We start from the raw sequence: 19,654 nt of genomic DNA on the forward strand, positions 1-19,654 counted from the left end.
CACCAGCCTTTCAGTTCAATGACTCGGTGAATATTTGCATAATGTGTTTTTGACTAGGTGATACATGTGAGTTTGAACAGTAGAAAGAGTAAACCTTACTCCCGCCACAGTCCCCCCACTTCTCCCCAGAGCAGTCTCTCTAGTGAGTTTTTATGTATCCTTTCAGAAAGTCTGTGCACGTAAAAGCAGATAGATATGTAAAGCCTTGACCATCCTACCTGCCTTTAAAATGTATATATATAAAATGTTACCCACTGTTTGGCAGTGTTGCATAGTGGTTAAGGGTGCCAGCTCACCTGGCTCTGTATTCCAGTTCTGCCATTTCCTGGCTTTGTGACCTTGGGAAGTTGCTTAACTTCTCTGGTATCTCAGTTTCCTCATCTGTAAAATGGAGATATAACACGAAGTGGTTGGGAGGTTTGAAAGAGAATTCATGTAAAGTGCTTATAACGGTGGCACGAATGTTAGCTGCTGCTGTTACCACCTTGGCAGTTTTCCCATATCTCTGCGTGGAGAGCTGCTTTAGGATTTCATGGTGTGACTCCAGTCACTTACGTGGTATGCAAAAAACCACCGTAGCCAGTTCTCTATGAGTGGACTTCCGATTGCTCCCAGCATTCACTCTCACAAACAGGCCCCCAGTGACCGTCGTTGTATGGGCGTCTCTGTGCTCTTGTGCGAGTGTATCTGCAGGATAAAGTCCTCGAGGTGCACCTGCTGAGGTAGATAGTGTATTTTCAACTTTGGTACCTATTGCTCACATACAGAGCATTTTATCTCATTAAGAAATTTCAGAAGTTGCCTCATTCTTTTAACATCTAAGACGAAGTTGTTTAAAGAAGATGAATTCATTTGATTAATATTTATTGAGTCTACTTGTGCTCGTTACTGTTCTTGGTAGTGAGGGTACCACTACCCTCAGTGAACCAAGGGTGCCTGTCCTTCCTCCATGCTCAGGGAGCTTTGGTCAGGTGAGGGGAGGAGAGTCATCATAGAAGGTGGGGGGAGTAAGTGTTGTGACAGAATAAAGCAGAGCGGTGGCATTGGCAGTGTTATTTTACATGAGTGGTCAGTGACACTTGAATAGAGACCTGAGGGGTAAGGTGTCTGGGCATTCAAGTGCCTGGGAGAAGAGAGCTCCTGGCAGAGGGAGAGCAAGTGGACCCTGAGGTGGGAGCATGCCTGGCTCCTCCCAGAGAGAACTTACTAGGACTTGTATGTGGGGTCCCTAACATGCATGCCTTTGGCAGTTGAAGAAGCCAGGGGATGCTTCTCAAGATAAGGTTTTTCAAATGTGTAAAATAGCGAAGATTCAAAGGAAACTATTTATGCCTAAATCCCCCAGGTTATGACCCCTTGTCAGAAGGTTTATTAAGAGTCATAGGATAATCGTTAGGGGATCTCCAGGAAGATAGTTTTTGCCAAAAATGTGGATAAAAAATTATCTCACCTAGGATTTTTCAAACATAAACCCGCAACACCACCCCAACTGAACTCCACTCCTATAGGAAAGCCACCATCCTGGATCATGAAGATATGCTTGCTCCTCACTGCCTGGAAGGAAGCCCAAGATGATTTTGGTAGAGTGCCTTGTTCTTTTTTGAGAATAAATATTTAAACTGCAAATTGAGTGATTAATGTTCTGGTAAGGGATGCCAAAGAAAGGGATTGGTTCTTTTGAGAAGCTGCCATCCTTGCAAAATTTTGCTGGCTTTTTAATGAAATTTACAGCAGTTCAAACATCAGAGTGAAAGAGACTAGGCAGAGATAATCTTAGGTTGATGATTTCACATAAGTCTTATTGGACACTCAGTTCTACAGATTCTTAAATATGTCTCCCACTGACTCTGACCTTACAGGTTTTCAGCTGCTCAGAGCAAAGCTGGGTGTGTGTACAATACATGAGAGCTTTTGGATTTGTAGAACAATATAAAATTTTATAAAGTCAATTATGTTGGGGATTGACAAAGACTACTGCTTGCTAGCTTTTCTTCCCCAAGCCAGGATATGAAAAGAATCTACCACCTACTATCACTATTTCATAAAAGAAAGGGCATTTTAATACCGAAAAGTTAGGGATGGAAATAATCCCAGACTACAAGCTTTATGAAAAATTTAGGGCGCAGTTATTGTGACTTGAATGTAGTGACATCTCATAAGACACCTGTGCGGACCTAAAGCACCGCTGTCATGGGCTGGGAACCTTGGGAGAACAGGAAGGCATTATCTGCACAGTAGATGGACTGGAGAAGATGGAGAAGGAATGGCTTGTCTTACACAAGGTTTAACCACTTTCTCTCAGCTGCTCGTTTAATCAGGAGTCTCTCACCTTAGTCTCCTTTTCCCCAGTGAGGAATCTAAGGCTTAGGGAAGGTGAGCAATTTGCCCAAGGTTACGCAGCTAGTTCTGAACCAGGAAACAAATACAGAACTTCAGAGTTCAGCATAGTGTCACTTGTATGTCCTCTGACTATGGACCACTTCCCTTGGCAGAAGCTGCTCTGTTCTGATGGTAGAGGGCTGTAAAACCGCCCACTGCAGGGTGAGTGGGGCAATAGCTTAAAAAAAATTTTTTTTTTGAGGAAGATTAGCCCTGAACTAACATCTGCCACCAATCCTCTTTTTGCTGAGGAAGACTGGCCCTGAGCTAACACCTGTGCCTATCTTCCTCTACTTTATATGTGGGACGCCGGCCACAGCATGGCTTGACAAGCAGTGCCATGTCCACACCCGGGATCCAAACTGGCGAACCCTGGGCCACCAAAGCGGAATGTGCAAACTTAACTGCTGTGCCATCGGGCCAGCCCCCCAAATTTTTTTAATGTCACATTCTGGCCTCTCATTAAATTTACTTGTGCATTCACAATATATATTCTGCTTAGAATTTCCACCTCTCACCCTCTACAACATTCTTTTTTTCAATTTTGTTGATATAATTGACATACAGTACTGTATACATTTGTTATATGGCGTAATGATTTGACTTACATATATTGTGAAATAATTATCACGATAAGTTTAGTTAACATCCATCATCTCATATACATACAAAAAAAGAAAGAAAAAAGTTTTTTCCTTGTTACAAGAGCTCTTAGGATCTTCTCTCTTAACAACTTTCCTATATACCGTACAGTGGTGTTAACTCTATTGTCATGTTGTACATTACATCCCTCGTCCTTATTTATCTCATAACTGGAAGTTTGTGCCTTTTGACCAGCTTCCTCCAGTTCCTCTTCCCCAGCTCCTCTGCCTCTGGCAACCACAAGTCTGATTTCTTTTTAATATGAGTTTGGTTTTTCATGTTTTTTTAAGATTCCACATATAAGTGAGATCATACAGTATTTATCTTTCTCTGTCTGACTTATTTCCTTTAGCATAATGCCCTCAAGGTCCATCCATGTTGTTGCAAATGGCAGGATTTGCTTCCTTTTTATGGCCAAATAATATTCCATTATATATATTATAAATATTATGTTTTCTTTATCCATTCATCCATCGATGGACACTTAGATTGTTTCCATATGTTGGCTATTGTAAATAATCCTGCAGTGAACATGGGGGTACAAACATCTTTTTGGGTTAATGTTTTCATTTTCTTATGATAAATATCCAGAAGTGGAATTGCTAGATCATGTGGTAGTTCTACTTTTAATTTTTTTCCCTGCTTTTTTCTCCCCAAATCCCCCCAGTACATAGTTGTATATATTTTTTTTTTAGTTATGGGTCCTTCTAGTTGTGGCATGTGGGATGCTGCCTCAACATGGCCTAATGAGTGGCGCTGTGTCCTCGCCCAGGATCCAAACCCTGGGCCAAAGCAGAGCACGTGAACTCAGCCACTCGTCCACAGGGCCAGCCCCTATTTTTAATTTTTTGAGGAGCCTCCATACTGTTTTCATAGTGGCTGCACCAATTGACCTTCCCATCAACAGTGCACCAGGATTCCCTTTTCTCCACATCCTCAACAATGCTTGTTATTTCTTGTCTTTTTGATAATAGTCATTCTAACAGGTGTGAGGTGATACCTCATTGTGGTTTTGATTTGCATCTCCCTGATGATTAATGATGTTGAGCACCTTTTCATGTACCTGTTGGCCATTTGTATGTCGTCTTTGGAAAAATGCCTGTTGAGATTCTCTGCCCATTTTTCAATCAGATTGTCTTTTTGCTGTTGAGTTGTATGAGTTCTTTATATATTTTGGATATTAACACCTTATCAGATACATAATTCTCAAATATTTTCTCCTGTTCAGTACATTTCCTTTTCTTTTTGTTGATGGTTTCCTTTGCTGTGCAGAAGTTTTTTAGTTTAGTGTAGTCCGACTTATTTATTTTTGCTTTTGTTGCCTTTGCTTTGGTGTCAAATCCAAAAAAATCATCGCCAAGACTGATATCAAAGAGCTTACCATCTGTTTTCTGCTAGGAGTTTTATGGTTTCAGGACTTACGTTCATGTCTTCAATCCATTTTGGGTTAGTTTTTGTGTATGGTAGAAGATAGTCCAGTTTCATTCTTTTGCATGTGACTGTCCAGTTTTCCCAACGCCATTTGTTGAAGAGACTGTCCTTTCCCCATTGTATATTCTTGGCTCCTTTGTGGTAAATTGATTGATTGTATATGTGTGAGCTTATTTCTGGGTTCTCTATTCTGTTCCATTGGTCTATATGTCTGTTTTATGCCAATACCATACTGTTTTGATTACTGTAGCTTTGTACTATAATTTGAAGTCAGAGAGCATGATGCCTCCAGCTTAGTTCTTTCTCAAGATTAGTTTGTCTATTTGGAGTCTTTTGTTGTTCCATACAAATTTTAGGATTGTTTGTTCTATTTCTGTGAAAAATGCCATTGGAATTTTGATAGGGATTGCATTGAATCTGTAAATAGCTTTTGGTAGTATGGACATTTTAACGATGTTGATTCTTCTAATCTGTGAGCATGGAATATCTTTCCATTTATTTGTGTCTTCTTCAACTTCTTTCACTAATGTCTTATAGTTTTCAGTGTACAGGTCTTTTATCTCCTGAGTTAAATCTATTTCTAGGTATTTTATTATTTTTGATGCAGATGTAGGTGGGATTGTTTTCTTGATTTCTCTTTCTCATGGTTTGTTATTAGTGAATAGAAATTCAACAGATTTTTCTATACTGATTTTGTATCCTACAACTTTACTGAATTTGTCTATTAGCTCTAACAGTTTTTTTGGTGGACTCTTTAGGGTTTTCTATATATAGTATCATGTCATCTGCAAAATAGTAACAGTTTTACTTCCTCCTTTCTGATTGGATGCCTTTTATTTCTTTTTCTTGCCTAATTTCTCTGACTAGGATTGCCAATACTATGTTGAATAAAAGTGACAGTGGGCATCTTGTCTTGTTCCTGATCTTAGAGGAAAAGCTTTCAGCTTTTCACTGTTAAGTATGATGTTAGCTGTGGGCTTAGCATACCTGGCCTTTGTTATGTTGAGGTACATTCCCCCATACCCACTTTTTTGAGAGTTTTTATCATAAATGGATGTAGAATTTTGCCAAATGCCTTTTTTGCATCTGTTGAAATAACATTTGACTTTTATCCTTCATTCTGTTAATGTGGTATATCACATTGATTAATTTGAAGATGTTGAACCATCCTTGCACCCGTGGAATAAATTCTACTTGATCGTGGTGTATGATCTTTTCAAAGTATTGTTGAGTTTGGTTTGCTAATATATTGTTGAGGATTTTGCATCTATGTTGATCAGAGATATTGCCTGTAATTTTCTTTTTTTTGTGGTATCTTTGTCTGGTTTTGGTATCAGACTAATGCTGGCCTCATAAAATGAGTTTGGAAGCATTCCCTCCTCTTCTATATTTTGGAAAAGTTTGAGAAGGATTGGTATTCATTCTTCTTTAAGTGTTTTGTAGATTCACCAGTGAGGCCATCTGGTGCTGGACTTTTGTTGGGAGGTTTTTGATTACTGATTCAATCTCTTTACTAGTAATTAGTCTGTTTAGATTTTCTGTTTCTTCATGATTCAGTCTTGGTAGGTATATGTTTCTGTAAGTTTATCCATTTCTTCTAGGTTGTCCAATTTTTTGGCATATAATTGGTCATAGTAGTCTCTTATGATCGTTTGTATTTCTGTGGTATCAGTTGTAATGTCTCCTCTTTCATTTCTGATTTTATTCATTCGAGTCCTCTCTCTTTTTTTCTTGGTGAGCCTAGCTAAAGATTTGTCAATTTTTTCAATCTTTCCAAAGAACCATTCTTAGTTTCTTTGATCTTTTCTATTGTCTTTTTAGTCTTTATTTCGTTTATTTCTGCTCTGATCTTTATTTCCTTCCTTCTATTAATCTGGGCTTCATTCTTCTTTTTATAGTTCCTTGAGGTGTGAAGTTAGGTTATTTGAGAGAGTTCTTGGTTGATGTAGGCATTTATTGCTATAAACTTCCCTCTTAGAACTGCTTTTGACAAATCTCATAAGTTTTGGTATATTGTATTTCCATTGTCATTTGTTTCAAGGTATTTTTTAAATTTCTTTTTTGACTTCTTCTTTGGCCCATTGGTTGTTCAGTAGCATGTTGTTTAATTTCCACATACTTGTAAATTTTCCAGTTTTCTTCTTGTAATTGATTTCTAGTTTCATACCATTGTGTTTGGAGAAGATGCTTGATGTGATTTCAGTTTTCTTAAATTTATTAAGACATGTTTTGGGCCTAGCATATGTTCTATCCTGGAGAATGTTCCATGTGTACTTGAGAGGAATGTGTATTCTGCTGCTTTTGGATGGAATTTTCTGTATATCTCTTAAGGCCATCTGACATGTCATTTAAGGCCAATGTTTTCTTATGGATTTTTTTATCTGATGGTCTATCTATTGATGTACGTGGGGTATTAAAGTTCCCTACTATTACTGTATTGCTGTCTGTTTCTCACTTTAGGTCTGTTAATATTTGCTTTATGTATTTATGTGTTCCTATGTTGGGTGCATAAATTTTACAAATGTTATATCCTCTTGTTGGATTGACCCCTTTATCATTATGTAATGCCCTTCAATGTCTGTCATTGTGGTTTTTGTTTTAAAATCTATTTTATCTTAAGTATAGCTACATCAGCTTTCTTTTGGTTTCCGTTTCATGGAAAATCTTTTTCACCCCTTTGTTTCAGTCTGTATGTGTTCATACATCTGAAGTAAGTCTCTTATAGTCAGCATATGGATGGGTCTTATGTTTTTATCCATTCGGTCACTCTGTGTCTTTTGATTGGAGAATTTAGTCCATTTATATTTAATGTAGTTATTGATAGGTATCCACTTATTGCCATTTTGTAAATTATTTTCTGACTGTTTTGTAGTTCCTTTGTTCCTTTCCTCTTCTCTTACTCTCTTCCTTTGTGATTTGATGATTTTCTGTAATTGTATGCTTAGATTTCTTTCTCTTTACCTTTTATGTATCTACTATAGGCTTTTGCTTTGTGGTTACCATGAGACTTACATATAACAACTTATATTTCTAACTATTTTAAGTTTGAACACATTCTAAAGCTCTACATTTTTACTCTCCCTCCCCCACCCCAGTTTTATGTTTTTGATGTCACATTTTATATCTTTTTATGTTGTGTATTCCTAAACTAATTATTGTAGTTATAGTTATTTTTACTATTTGTCTTTCTACCCTTCATACTAGCTTTATAAGTGATTAATCCACCGCCTTTACTACATATTTACCTTTACCAGAGAGATTTATACTTTCATATGTTTTCTTGTTACTAATTAGTGCCCTTTTCAGCTTAAAGTCCCTTTGACATTTCTTGTAAGACCAGTTTAGTAGTGATGAACTCTTTTAGCTTTTGCTTAGCTGGAAAACTCTTTATTTCTCCTTCAATTCTGAAGGGCAACTTTGCCAGGTAGAATATTCTTGGTTGGCAGTTTTTGACTTAACAGCACTTCGACTATGTTGTGTCAGTCCCTTTTGGCCTGCAGAGTTTCTGCTGATACTCTTATGGGGGTTCCTTTGTATGAAACAAGTTGTTTTCTCTTGCTGTTTTTAAGAGTCTCACTTTGTCTTTAACTTTTGACATTTTAATTATAATGTGTCTTGGTGTGGATCTCTTTGGGTTCATCTTATTTGGAACTCTCTGGTCTTCCTGGCAGGATTTCCTTCTTTTTTATGGCTGAATAATATTCCTGTGTGTGTGTCTATCTCACAAATTCTTTATCCATTCATCTGCCGATGGACACTTAGGTTGTTTCCATGTCTTGGCTATTGTAAATAATGCTGCTATGAACATGGGGGTGCAGATATCACTTCATCATAGTATTTTCACTTCCTTCAGATATATTCCCAGAAATGGAATTTCTGAATTATATAGGAGTTCTATTTTAATTTTTCAAGGAACCTCCTTCCTGTTTTCCATAGTGGCTATACCAGTTTACAGTGTAGGGCAACATCTTTAATGGAGGAGGCCATAAGCAAGTGAATCATTGCTGAAAATTACCTGTATTAATTATCACCAGTTAAGCCTTAGACCTGCATAGGTGGCTGCTGACTTGTATCAGGGGCATAAGGAAGCTCTCAGGACTCCTCTTCCCAGTAAAACCAGCTCCTATTCCCGGATGCCTGAAATTTTATTAGTTAGGGCTTTCTAACCTCCTAAAATCCAAGTATCCTTGGGCAGAAGCACTAAATCCTTGTGTACGTATCAGCTGCATCCCATTCCCAAGCATTTACCAAGCATGTCCTGTATGCATGGTGTTCACTGGGTAGAGCAGTGGTTTTCAAACTTTTTTGCTTGCATACCTCCTAAAACAATTTTGAAAGTCTTTGTATCTCAATCATAAGTTCGAACATTTACGTGATTTTTCTCCTTGAACCCTTTATTTCTCTTTCACTTGCCTCACAAAATTTTATCCTAATGTAACACATTTTTATGCTTGTAGTATTTTATTGATCTCTGCAACAAAAAGAACATATATAAATTTAAATTTATTTTGAAAAAATTTCTTGTGATCATAAAAGCACTAAACGTTATGGATTCTACAGAATTGGATAGTTACCACATTTATTAATAGTACATAATTGATCAAATGACAAATACTTAACGAATTTTAATAAATATTAAGGCAAATGTAAAATTTTCTTGGAACTATATCTTGTAATGGGATGGATGAAGATAGACTTTTTCCAATTAACTCAAGTATCCTTAGATGAATGTTACTTATAGCTAAAATGAGATGGAGTTCAGCATCTTATGTTTTTATATCTATAAGTGTCTGGAAAATCTTGTTCACAAGAATCATTAAATGAGAATAGAAAGGATTTTGTTACAGCGACATCACTCTGAACTCTTTCCGAGTTGTGTGCCAACAATCACATAGTAATCTGTCATCAATTTATTTAAATAAATGTTTTATTTTAGAATCATTTTAGATTTACAGAAAAGTTACAAAGACAGTACAGAAAGTTCCCGACTATCCCCCACCCAGTTTCCCTGTTGTTATTATCTTCCATAACCATGGTACATGGTCACAACTAGGAAACCAGCACTGGTACACTACTATTAACTAAACTTCATCAATCTTATTCTTTAATGATCTATCAGCTGTTAACTCAATTTGGTATTTCTTCAGTTTTGTTGAAAGCACAGAATTAGAAACATCTGACTTGTGAAAGGATTTGTCATCCAGCCTTTCTTTCCCTCTCTTGTTTCCTGGAAAGTCTATCAAAAAAGGCTTTACTAAGACTTACCATGTAATTGTTGGTTATAACTGTTTCTCTTTCACTTGTCAAATCTGATACAAAGTATTAAGAAAACCAAAATAGTGATAATTTTATTATATCTTTGCTAATACCATATTTCTTGATAAAATGCTTCTTGTCTTATCATTTATATCAACACTTTGGAGCTTCAGATTTAGCTCACTTAATTTATGGAAAATGTTCCAGGTTAGCTATGTAACCTAAATACCAAAGCAGTCCTTATTGTGAAAGCACTCAGCAAAATTAGACTTTACTTTTCATTGTAAGTAAAATGTTACTGTGTTAATGAGTTTGAATCCTAAATGGGCAAATGGATAGCGCATAGGCCCTGCCCTGACTTTACGGTCCAGATTCATCCTGCAGGAAGGCGTGGCATCTGTAATATTTCTCACTTCTTACTTTCTTGATTTGTTCCCGCTCAACCATCCCTCAGGAGTGATGTAATGTTTGATAGTAATTGGGGGAAGGGAAAAGGTAAAGTGTCTAGACAAAAATTGCCTTTGGTCTCACTATTTACTCTACAATGTATTTGAATGCAGAAAATCCCCAAATGAGGAAAAATAGCCATTTCTAATACAAGCCTTGTCCTTAACAGAAATACGTATAAAAGACTAGGAAAGATATATGCATCCATGCTTCTGGGGTGGTGTACCACACTAATATTTGCTCTAGCAGGTGGGAGAGGGGTGGTCATGCAAGGAGACTCGACATGAAACCTTGACCACAGGTGTAGATAACTCTTAGAGCAGATCAATTTTAGGAAAATGACATGAAGATGTTGAGAATCTGGAAATTAATTAAACCTCTCTGTACAACATACCCCTTGGATGGCTCTTGGGAACCCCAGGTTACCCATACTTCAGTCTCAATGATGCATGAGGCTTGGGCATGACGCCCAGGGGCATGCTGAGATCCATGCCCACTACCAGGTGTGAGAGTCCCTGGGGGACAGATGGCTCACCAACTGCCACCATATGGATCCTTCTCCAAGCCTGGTTTTAAGGAAGGAGAGTTGGGGGTCTTACCTCCTGGCCTGGGGAGATTTAGAGGGTATGGTCCTTGGTCTGCGTTTTTGCTTTTTCAGAACTGATGATCTTGAACAGTTTGTTTTTCCCCCTTAAATTTGAATAGTGTACAGACATCTAGAATGTAAAGACCCTTAATTAGGAGACATTTACTTGGTCTAAATTTATGAAAATTGTTCTGTTCTAAATTATCACTGTAAAGTTTTGCCTTTAAGTAGCTAAGTTTTTTTAGATAAAAAGTGATGAAAATACAATTTAACACTCTTCATGGAACTCTTGGACTTCAAAATAAGCCTTTAGGCCCTTACTTTGAGAAATGCCAAGAACTCGTTGTGGTTTGGTTTCTGGTTTTCTCTTGGGTGTTATGGGTAAGGGCTGTGAGTCGCCTCCCTGTTAGAAAGCCCAGATTCCTGTGGTCTCTGTCTGTTGTGGGCCTTAGACTGACTCTTCTATTTGTGCAAGAAGAAGCAGGGAGAAGTCAGCAAGGCAGCCAGTGCCGACAGCACAACCGAGGGCACACCTGCTGACGGCTTCACGGTCCTCTCCACCAAGAGCCTCTTCCTCGGCCAGAAGGTAGGCAGATATGCAGCCTTGGTCTGCTTGTGGGCCCCTGGACAGATGGGGACAAGACTTGTCCCAGTGGCAAGAAGGCCTCACCGGTGTGGGTGGAGAGAGTGGGCGGCTGGGGCTTTAGGAGTGGCCTCATTGAGGGCAGTGGATGGAGAAGCTGCCGGGAGACTGGCAGGCTGGAAGAGGAGATAGGATAAAGAAGAGGGAAAAAGGCTTCCTTGGGGGGTTGGAACACCCTGGGGCTTAGTCTGTGGGAGGAGCTGCTTCTGTGGGATAACCTGGTCATCATATAGCACTGGCCAGAAAAACAGCCAGAAGTCCACACTGGGTCCTGGAAAAGGAATGATCAAGCAGGCAACTCACTTCTAGTGGGCACTGAAGGTAGAGCCCCTGATCAAGGGGGCTGGATTGTTTCTAGACTTCTACAACGGGTGCAGAGCCACCCGGGGACACCTCAAGCCAATTGTTGGTTTGTTTTGACCATGGACAATACATTTTCAGCTGCCCCAGTGATGCAACTTTGCCAGGACACCATGGTTTTGTAAAAGATGATTCACTTTTGTTGGAAATAAAAATGATGCAAAGCCCGTTAAGAACTGAGAATGAGAATTAATTAATAATTCTCTATTAACACCAAAAAAAAAAAGTGGAGAGAGAGAAAATTAAACTTTTCTTAGCATTTTTATCCTACATTAAAAAAATTAAAGGCATGAATTTGACCTTCCCTGTCAATTTTGTCTAGTTTGATTGTGGTTAACAACGTGGTTCTGAAGCTGCATCATTTTTAAAACCTCACGGTCAGTTTTCTTTTGCATCTCAGTGACCCCGTCCTGCTCACGTCACTGCAAGCGCTCCTCCCCCTCCCCTGTCGCTCATTGTGCTCAGGCTCATGACGCAGTTCCTGTGGTGGACTCTATGTTCCAGCAAATCTCCATTACAGTTTACATTTATAACCATTATCTGTATTCTGTATGCATTTTTCAAAGGGAAAAATAACCAGCACTAGTTGTCATCTTAAGGTCTGGGGTGTTTAAAAGTTTTTGTTTAAAATATTTTTTTATTTATTTAAAAAATTTCAACTCAACAGTGAAGGCAACCACCTGGGTCTACTTTCACACCCTTTAATGTGTCCTTTGGATAATATATTGAAAGTTAATGTGACCTGTCATCCAGATTGCTTTGGTTTGAACTAAAGTGTGAAAAACTCCTGCTATTTAGGACTATCTCCAGTGTGCTTTAGATCCCTGACATGGGTGATTAGTCAGGACTTGGGGCCTGTTAAACAAGTGGAATAGTTCAGCCCCTGGGGCCACACTCGCCCTCCTCCTTCCCCCTCCCTGCCTTTAGGTCCCCTGACCCTGGCCGCTCCCTTCCCTGTATTCTTGCTTCTCCTGCTGGCCACCCCAAAGCCAACCTCAAATCAGAACTCACAGCCCCTTGCTGGATGAACTCAAATATTTCCAAAATAGCAGCACTCAGCCGTACAAATATCCACAGACAAATGGAGATGCCCTTCTTGCACTTCTTGGTCTTGGGATCAGGGCCTTGTTTGGGCTCTGCTGCACGTGAGCCCTGGAAGGGAGGCAGCAAAGGCTGCAGACATCTTGCTAGCTCCTCTGCAACCAAGCAGTGCTGTCTTCTCCTCCGCTTTGGGTACCCCTGATCTCAGGCCTCAGGACCAGGTGCCATAGGCATAAAAGTACCAGGAAGTACAAATTCTGCTAATACTGACTGTACCCCACTCAGAGCTGGGGAGGTGGACTCCAAAAAGCTATAGAGAAGTATTGATGCTCTATAATAATTCACAGGGATGTCGTCTAATATTATTTAAGAAATAGAGGAACATGGAAGAAGTGGACTTGACGATGAAACTAATGTACTCTGTTCGATGTCTTGACTTTTGGAGGGAGAATCTGAAAGGAGTGGTTGAGCCGGAACCCATTGTAAAATGGTCAGCTGTAAGAGAAGGGGCTGAGTGCAGAACCACACAGACCCCCGCCTTCTTTGCCATGTCAAACAGTTAAGCGTTAGTGCTGAGAACAAACACCAAGCTCCCGTGAGACTGCCCTTTGAGTTAAATGTGCTTTCAGCTTAATGACCCAAGACTCACACATCCAGATGAGGTACCCTCAAATCCAGCACTGCAGACGCCCCTTAGCCGAGTAAACTGCCTCTCCCCAAATGTGGCCTCACAGAATAAAGCAGCATCTCAAGTAAGCCTGGGCAGGAGAATAGAAACAGGTGCCAGGGGCTGTCTGGAGCTCTGGCCCTGCAGCGTGAGATGGGGGAATGCTACAGTTCGGAGCACTATTTTGAAGCAGTGCTTTCTGGCCCTTATTGGCTGCTGCTGTCAGGTGAAAGTCATGGCATAGAGTGCAAAAGGGGCAAGAGTCGTAAAACTGACACACACAAATGTTTACACAAAGCACATTTTAAAGTGTTATGATTACAAACATTAATTCTGACTTGGACTTTAGGAAATATTTCAAAAAGGGTACTTTAGAATGATTACTAGATGGTACCCTGTGTTCTTCGAATCTTATTTTTCCATCGGTGACCATGAAACCTATGCTTTTATAGTGCAAGCAAGCTGAGGTGGAGACAGGTGATCCTGTGCTCGCTCCAGCCCTGGAAGGCATGGTTGCTAAGCTACTCGCAGGGGAAGCTGGCCCTGGGCTCAGCAGCCTGGGATCTAATTGTTGTTGATGATGTATTTCACATGCTGGAGTGTCAGGAGTAATCGCCCTCATTAGAAAAGAAATGTTTTCTTTTGTTTTTCAAAAGAAAACAGTGCTGTGAGTCTGAATCCACTAAATGTTTTTGCTTTGTGGTTCACAAGCCTCTTTTCAGAGATTTAAAAACCTCATGGTTTTATTTCCAAAAAAATACTTCCAAAGTGTATTTCTATAAACCTGTGTCAGTGGTAGTAAATGATTTAGGCTTCCTCAGTAGGGTCAGTGTTATTTGAAACTGTTGGAAAGGCAGCGTACGGAGGGTATGAGTCTACACCCTCCCAAATATCAAGATCACAGCCACAGCCCTGTGGGCCACTAAAGGCAGGGGTTGGGTAGCATGGGTTTTCTCCCTTGGATCCAAACACCCTACTCCCCTCCCAGAGGCTGGGAACTGTAAGGAGAGAGGGAGCTCTTGAAGCAGTAATGAAGAGGAGAGGGCCGTTACCTGCTCTCCACCCTATGGCTGAAGATTGGCTTCTGAGAAGTTTAGGAAACTGGCGAAGCCATGAAGAGTGGTGACTCGGTTCCTGAGCCTCCAGAAGTGCCCACATGAGTCCTTACCTTTGTGTGACACATTCTAGCCTGAAACCTACCAGATGCCACCACCAGGCTTGAGGTGGGGGATGCATGCAGGTGGGCAGCATAGCACAGATGAAGGAGCCCCTTCATCTCAGAGGCAAGGGCAGGAGCGGGCCCTAGACTGGGCCACAGAGAAACAGGGTTCTCCATGAGGAATTTAGAAACAATTCTATGAAAGACATGCCCTTTCCATCCTTCTTAGTTGAAGTGGACTTTGGAGACAGGAAAAGAGTTGCATTTTATGTGGCTAACACAGGAAAATAAGACCAGCCAGTCTTCTTCCTTCCTTGTCCATTATGAGGCATAAGAGACACCAAAATCTGACAATTACAGGCTAGACTCAACATGTCAGTCAGATAATCTTTAACAATCACTTTAATTTCCTAAAATTGAATTTCTGATCATATTATGTAAAAACAAAATAAGATTGTACTATGTCCTGTTGCCAAGTGGGTCATGTCAAGGCAGCCAGAGGCCTATCCAGTAGCTCCAAGCCACCAGCTCCTTCCCTGTCATTGGCGGGCCTCCTCCTGACCTGCCCTAAATGGTAGGTGCCAGCCTCCCTTCCAGGATGGCCGGTTGGCTCTGAGCCACCTCAGGTCCAAGCCAGGCCAAAGGCTCCATTCCTGAGCTCTGGTGTTTCCATTAGCCCTGCTTTAAGGGAAGGGGGTGTTCATTTCATCTCAGAGTTATGTAAGGATGTTTGACCTTCAGTTCCAACTCTATCTGGGTGCCAGCAGAAACCCAAGCACTGTCTTGGGCGTTCTGTGGCACTTGGGGCTAGCCGGCAACCTACTCTCTGCCTTCGAGGAGCTTCTCTAAGGAGTTCCATCGTCAGTAGAGAACAAGGGTTAGTGCAGGCATAACCACTTGAGGGAGGGCTCAAGTACTGTGGACATCAGAGCTACAGCAGAGCCAGCTGGGATTAACGTAATCGGGTCCCAGTGGGGGAAGGGAGCTTGAAGGACACTTGGCTAGGTCTCTTTCTCCCAGCTCCGCGGCCCAGTGGGATCCCCTTGTGCTCTATAACGGGCAGTACCCTTTGGTCACTCTCTCCAGTGGCCAACAGTCTTGACAGATATTTTAAACTCCCCATGCTGTGGTTCAAAACTTAATTTTCCATCTTTTTCAATGATGAGACAAAGAAGTAGTCACCTTATTCAAATTCTGAAATCATTAATGACCCTCCTCCCTCCCAGAAAATCAGACTAAACTTGAGAATTTTCACAGTTCCCCAGCAATCTGATTTCCCAGCCTGTAAGAACTCCTGCTGTGCCATATGCTTGACACAGCCACTGCCCTTCAGCTGAGAGGCCCAGTTGGATTGGATCCTGGGACCTCCCAGGACTGGGCATCATCCTGGCCCTACCAGGCCTATGCATATGTGTGTCCATAAACAGTGGGATCCTTTTCAGACATGTGCACACATGGCCCATTTGTGCCCTGTGCTCATGGGTTTTCTTCTCCTGTCCAGGGGAGCTGCCATCTTTGTTCATGATCCTCTCACAGTTAGCTTCTGCTCACTGGTTCAGCCTGCCCCAGCCAAGTTGATTACCCATTTGTCTTTCCAAAGTGCCCGAAGCAATTTGTGCTCTCCCATCCCCATCCCTCTGCCAAACAAACCTGCTCTATAGTCCAGACAATTTTTTAAAACATACTTATTTGTACATATTTAATAGCAGCAAAACTGTTTTGTGGCTCATCCCCTCCCCCTGAGGACTTCTGCTGAACCTGGTGCACAGCAGAGCGTAGTTGGAAAATCAAGGCTCAGCTGTGGGTGAGCGTGAACCAGCCCTTGGTTAGTTGGGAATTCTCAGTGCTGGTGGAAGTGGCTCCCTAAGGTACAGAATTCTGTGCTTTCAGGAATGGGGCTGCCTCTGCTCAGAGGGGAGGTGATGAGTCCAGAGTGAACTGGGAATTCTCCAAGGAGCTTGAGTTCTGTTTGCAGCCACTCCCTCGCTTCAGCAAAGCCGTGAAGCCCCATTTCCCGAGAGAGCCCATTCCTCTAGACAGAGGGGTGGTTCTCCCCAGGCCAAGGCAGAGACAGGCTACCGGGGTCTTCCCGGCTAGTTGAATTGGAGCCCATGGAAATAGCTGACTTTCCAATGAGGCATTTCGAGTACAAATCCAGAAGCATCTATACAATTGGGAAAAAAATAGTGTGAATTTTAAGGATTTGAACACATATGGTTTTTAAACAAACAAAAAAGGAATCTCAGATTCCTTAAAAGTATACTCATCCACACCATACCAAGTGTTTCTTTTCCTTTTTTCTCCTTTTCCTTCCTTGCCCAACAACCTCCTACCTCTTTGCACAGAGAGGGTTGTTGTGGGGTTTTTTGGTGGGAGCAGGGAGTTATGGGCTTAATCTGAGTTTTTATAAACTGTTTTCTAGAAGTAAAGTGCAATACTTAGAAGCTGTCAGAATCAAAGCCTTTACCTTGTCCTGAATGTTCACTTGCTTTACCCTGAGGCCCCGTAGTCTGTGCCCACTCACCCCTTCTCCCTGTGTGCGGCAGTGGGCACCCTGGCCCCGATGCTTGTCTCTCTTTTCTGCCTCTGTCCTGGCACCAGGGCCCTGGGCTTCTGAGGGCTTTGCCGTGAGATCACCCCAGTGGCTTACTTCAGCTTCAGGGATGTGGGTGGCCCCTGAATCACCCCGTTATGCTGGGAACCAAACCCTGGGACGGCCAAGTGGGGAAAACTTGTTCCTCTTCTCCCTTTGAGTCCTAATGAAGAGTGAGGGTCACTGCCCTGTGGCAGGGCCTAGCCAGAGCCCTTCCCTGGCCATGCAACCAAATTTATTTCCTTTCTCACAAAGGATGACTTTTAGTCCAGGCGGGTCCCTTTTTTGAGAATCTACTGACTGCTTCTGGGAATCAGAAATGCGGGTTTATATTTCTAATGCTTATAGAATGTCAGGTTTTTTGTTTGGTTTTGTTTTCAACAAAATGTTTGGCCCTAGAAATCCAGCAACTTGGAGCTCAGTTGCCAAGAGCCTCCCTGCCAAGTGTCTGCACCCGGCCCTCTCCTCGGAGGGAGTGCCCGGACAAAGGCTCCTGCCCTGCCAGGCCTGGCAGGCTGCAGCCAGGGCCCCCAGCCTGCATCACAGTCGGTCTTGGGCACCTGCTCTTCTGGGGGCTCCTTAGGCATTGCTCTTTGCTGCAGCTGTTAGGAATTTATGTCACTGAAGAATGAGCATCTTCATTGAAAGAGAGAGAAGGTGTGTGCTTTGCTGCAGGCACTTGTACCTAAGAACAGGATGGGGAAGAACAGGACCTAGGACAGTAGTCCTGGGCCAGCTAATTCCCCTGGCCCCTCTGACAGCTGAATCTAGAACTTAGGATTCCTCACAAACTGAGGGTTACTATGACAACAGGATAACAGTGGAGAGGGAGGACATTCAGTGGCTCTTCAGAAAGAGCCAGTTGCTTGGTACTCATGAAACTCACTCAAGGAAAATGCTCAACCCTCTGGGCCCCATAGTAACCTCACCAACAGAGTGAAAACAGTTTAAAAGACACATTGCTGTGCTAGAGAACTGCTATTTCTGTTCCTGGGTTTCACCAGACCTTCAGCATTACATGACTAATAGGCATATAAAATTAGATGTTACTAAGCAACAGACCATTCTAGCTCCTTGCCATCCCTGAGCGGGGCAGGAGAGCCAGCCAGCCAGTGGTCACTGTGATGGGCACAGCCATAGAGACACATGGCCTCTTGGAGGAGAATGGCAGAGATACTAAGGGTTTGCCCAAAACAAATCGGACTTCACCATTCTAGCCCTCAAAGAAGAGGAGAGTCACATAGACCACCTCACCCACCCAGCAATGAGTATTCTGATTCTGGGTCCTGACGGCTGCTTTACTTTGGCCCCTAGATCACAAGTTGCTTTAAAGGGAGGTGGATCCACCAGTCCAATCTGGCTTATGCCTCTTTTGTCCCAAGCATCACCCACCAGGTTCTGGACCCTTGGCCCAGCTTGCTTCCTTTCAGCATCCCGTGCGGCATTTGAGTCTTTTGTTTGAAATGGATTCATTTTAGCCAGCGACTCCCCATTCCCCTTCGTGCCCAGCAGACTTGGAGTGTCCACTGTCCTTCATCTGTATCCCAAGGCTCCCTTCTCTGTGACTCCCGGCTGTCCTGTTATTTCCCACCTCATGCTTTTCTTTTCAGCTGAACCTTATTCACAGTGAAATCAGTAATTTAGCCGGCTTTGAGGTGGAGGCCATAATCAATCCTACCAATGCTGACATTGACCTTAAAGATGACCTAGGTAATTGGGGATGGGGTTTGGCACTGCCAGCTGTCAGATGAAAAGTTATGGAATCCAGAATTTAGGCTTTTCATCTTCTCAAACTTCAGATGGTCAAGCCAAATTCCCAAATTCGGGATTAACGTTTGAGTATAGACATTGAATGTCTGCTTGCTCCAAGCCATTCCAAATGGAAACAATCTGATGTTTCATTAAGTGCGATGGGCTACTTTCCCCTTGATTGTAAATATATTGCCATCTAAATTCTCTTCCATAATGATCGTACTGACTGCTGGTTACTTGGGGGGGGATTTTTAAAAAATGTGTTTGTATTTTTTTTTAGAACTGAAAAATCTCAGGTAACTACAAAATGATAGTTTCTCCATTTAAGCCTTAATTAGAAGTGACACTCAAATGAAGCTTGAAAGCACTTAAAAAGGGAGAGAATTAAGTTGTATCAGTATACCATTAAGCTGTCTTTAATCTACCAGCAAATTGCTTTCCCCCAGATTTACCACACACTGTTGTTGTTTTTTTAACTTTTTCTGCAACTGAAAACAGCATATGACTGAGTGTCACCTTCTTGAATTATGTGGCTAGAGGATGATAGTAAACAGAAGGGCAGTCTCTCTTTCTGAGTGAGTTCCTATGGAGGAAAATTGCCCCAGAGCCATAGTGTCTCCGGGCTCAGGAGGGTTGATGGTTCAGGGCAAGCTGGGAGGTACCCCTCAGGTGTCCTGTTCTTTGGCTCCATTCTTGCA

At 41.8% G+C, this 19,654-nt stretch overlaps 1 protein-coding gene across 7 annotated transcripts in view; it reads left to right on the forward strand.

Annotated features, from left to right (window-relative positions):
* Positions 1-19,654, forward strand: part of MACROH2A1 (macroH2A.1 histone) — a 73,499-nt gene that overhangs the window by 34,998 nt on the left and 18,847 nt on the right. For 2 of the 7 annotated variants that reach the window (XM_023617666.2, XM_070234282.1), the window contains exons 5-6: positions 11,220-11,327; positions 18,815-18,914. In XM_023617666.2, the coding sequence (XP_023473434.1) occupies positions 11,220-11,327; positions 18,815-18,914 (208 nt within the window). Of the gene's footprint in view, positions 1-11,216; positions 11,328-18,814; positions 18,915-19,654 lie in introns of all 7 variants that reach the window. The other 5 variants (XM_023617663.2, XM_023617664.2, XM_023617668.2 and 2 more) reach the window with 3 other exon arrangements.

The sequence above is a fragment of the Equus caballus genome, chromosome 14 (assembly GCF_041296265.1).
Source record: "Equus caballus isolate H_3958 breed thoroughbred chromosome 14, TB-T2T, whole genome shotgun sequence".
Lineage (NCBI taxonomy): Eukaryota > Metazoa > Chordata > Mammalia > Perissodactyla > Equidae > Equus > Equus caballus.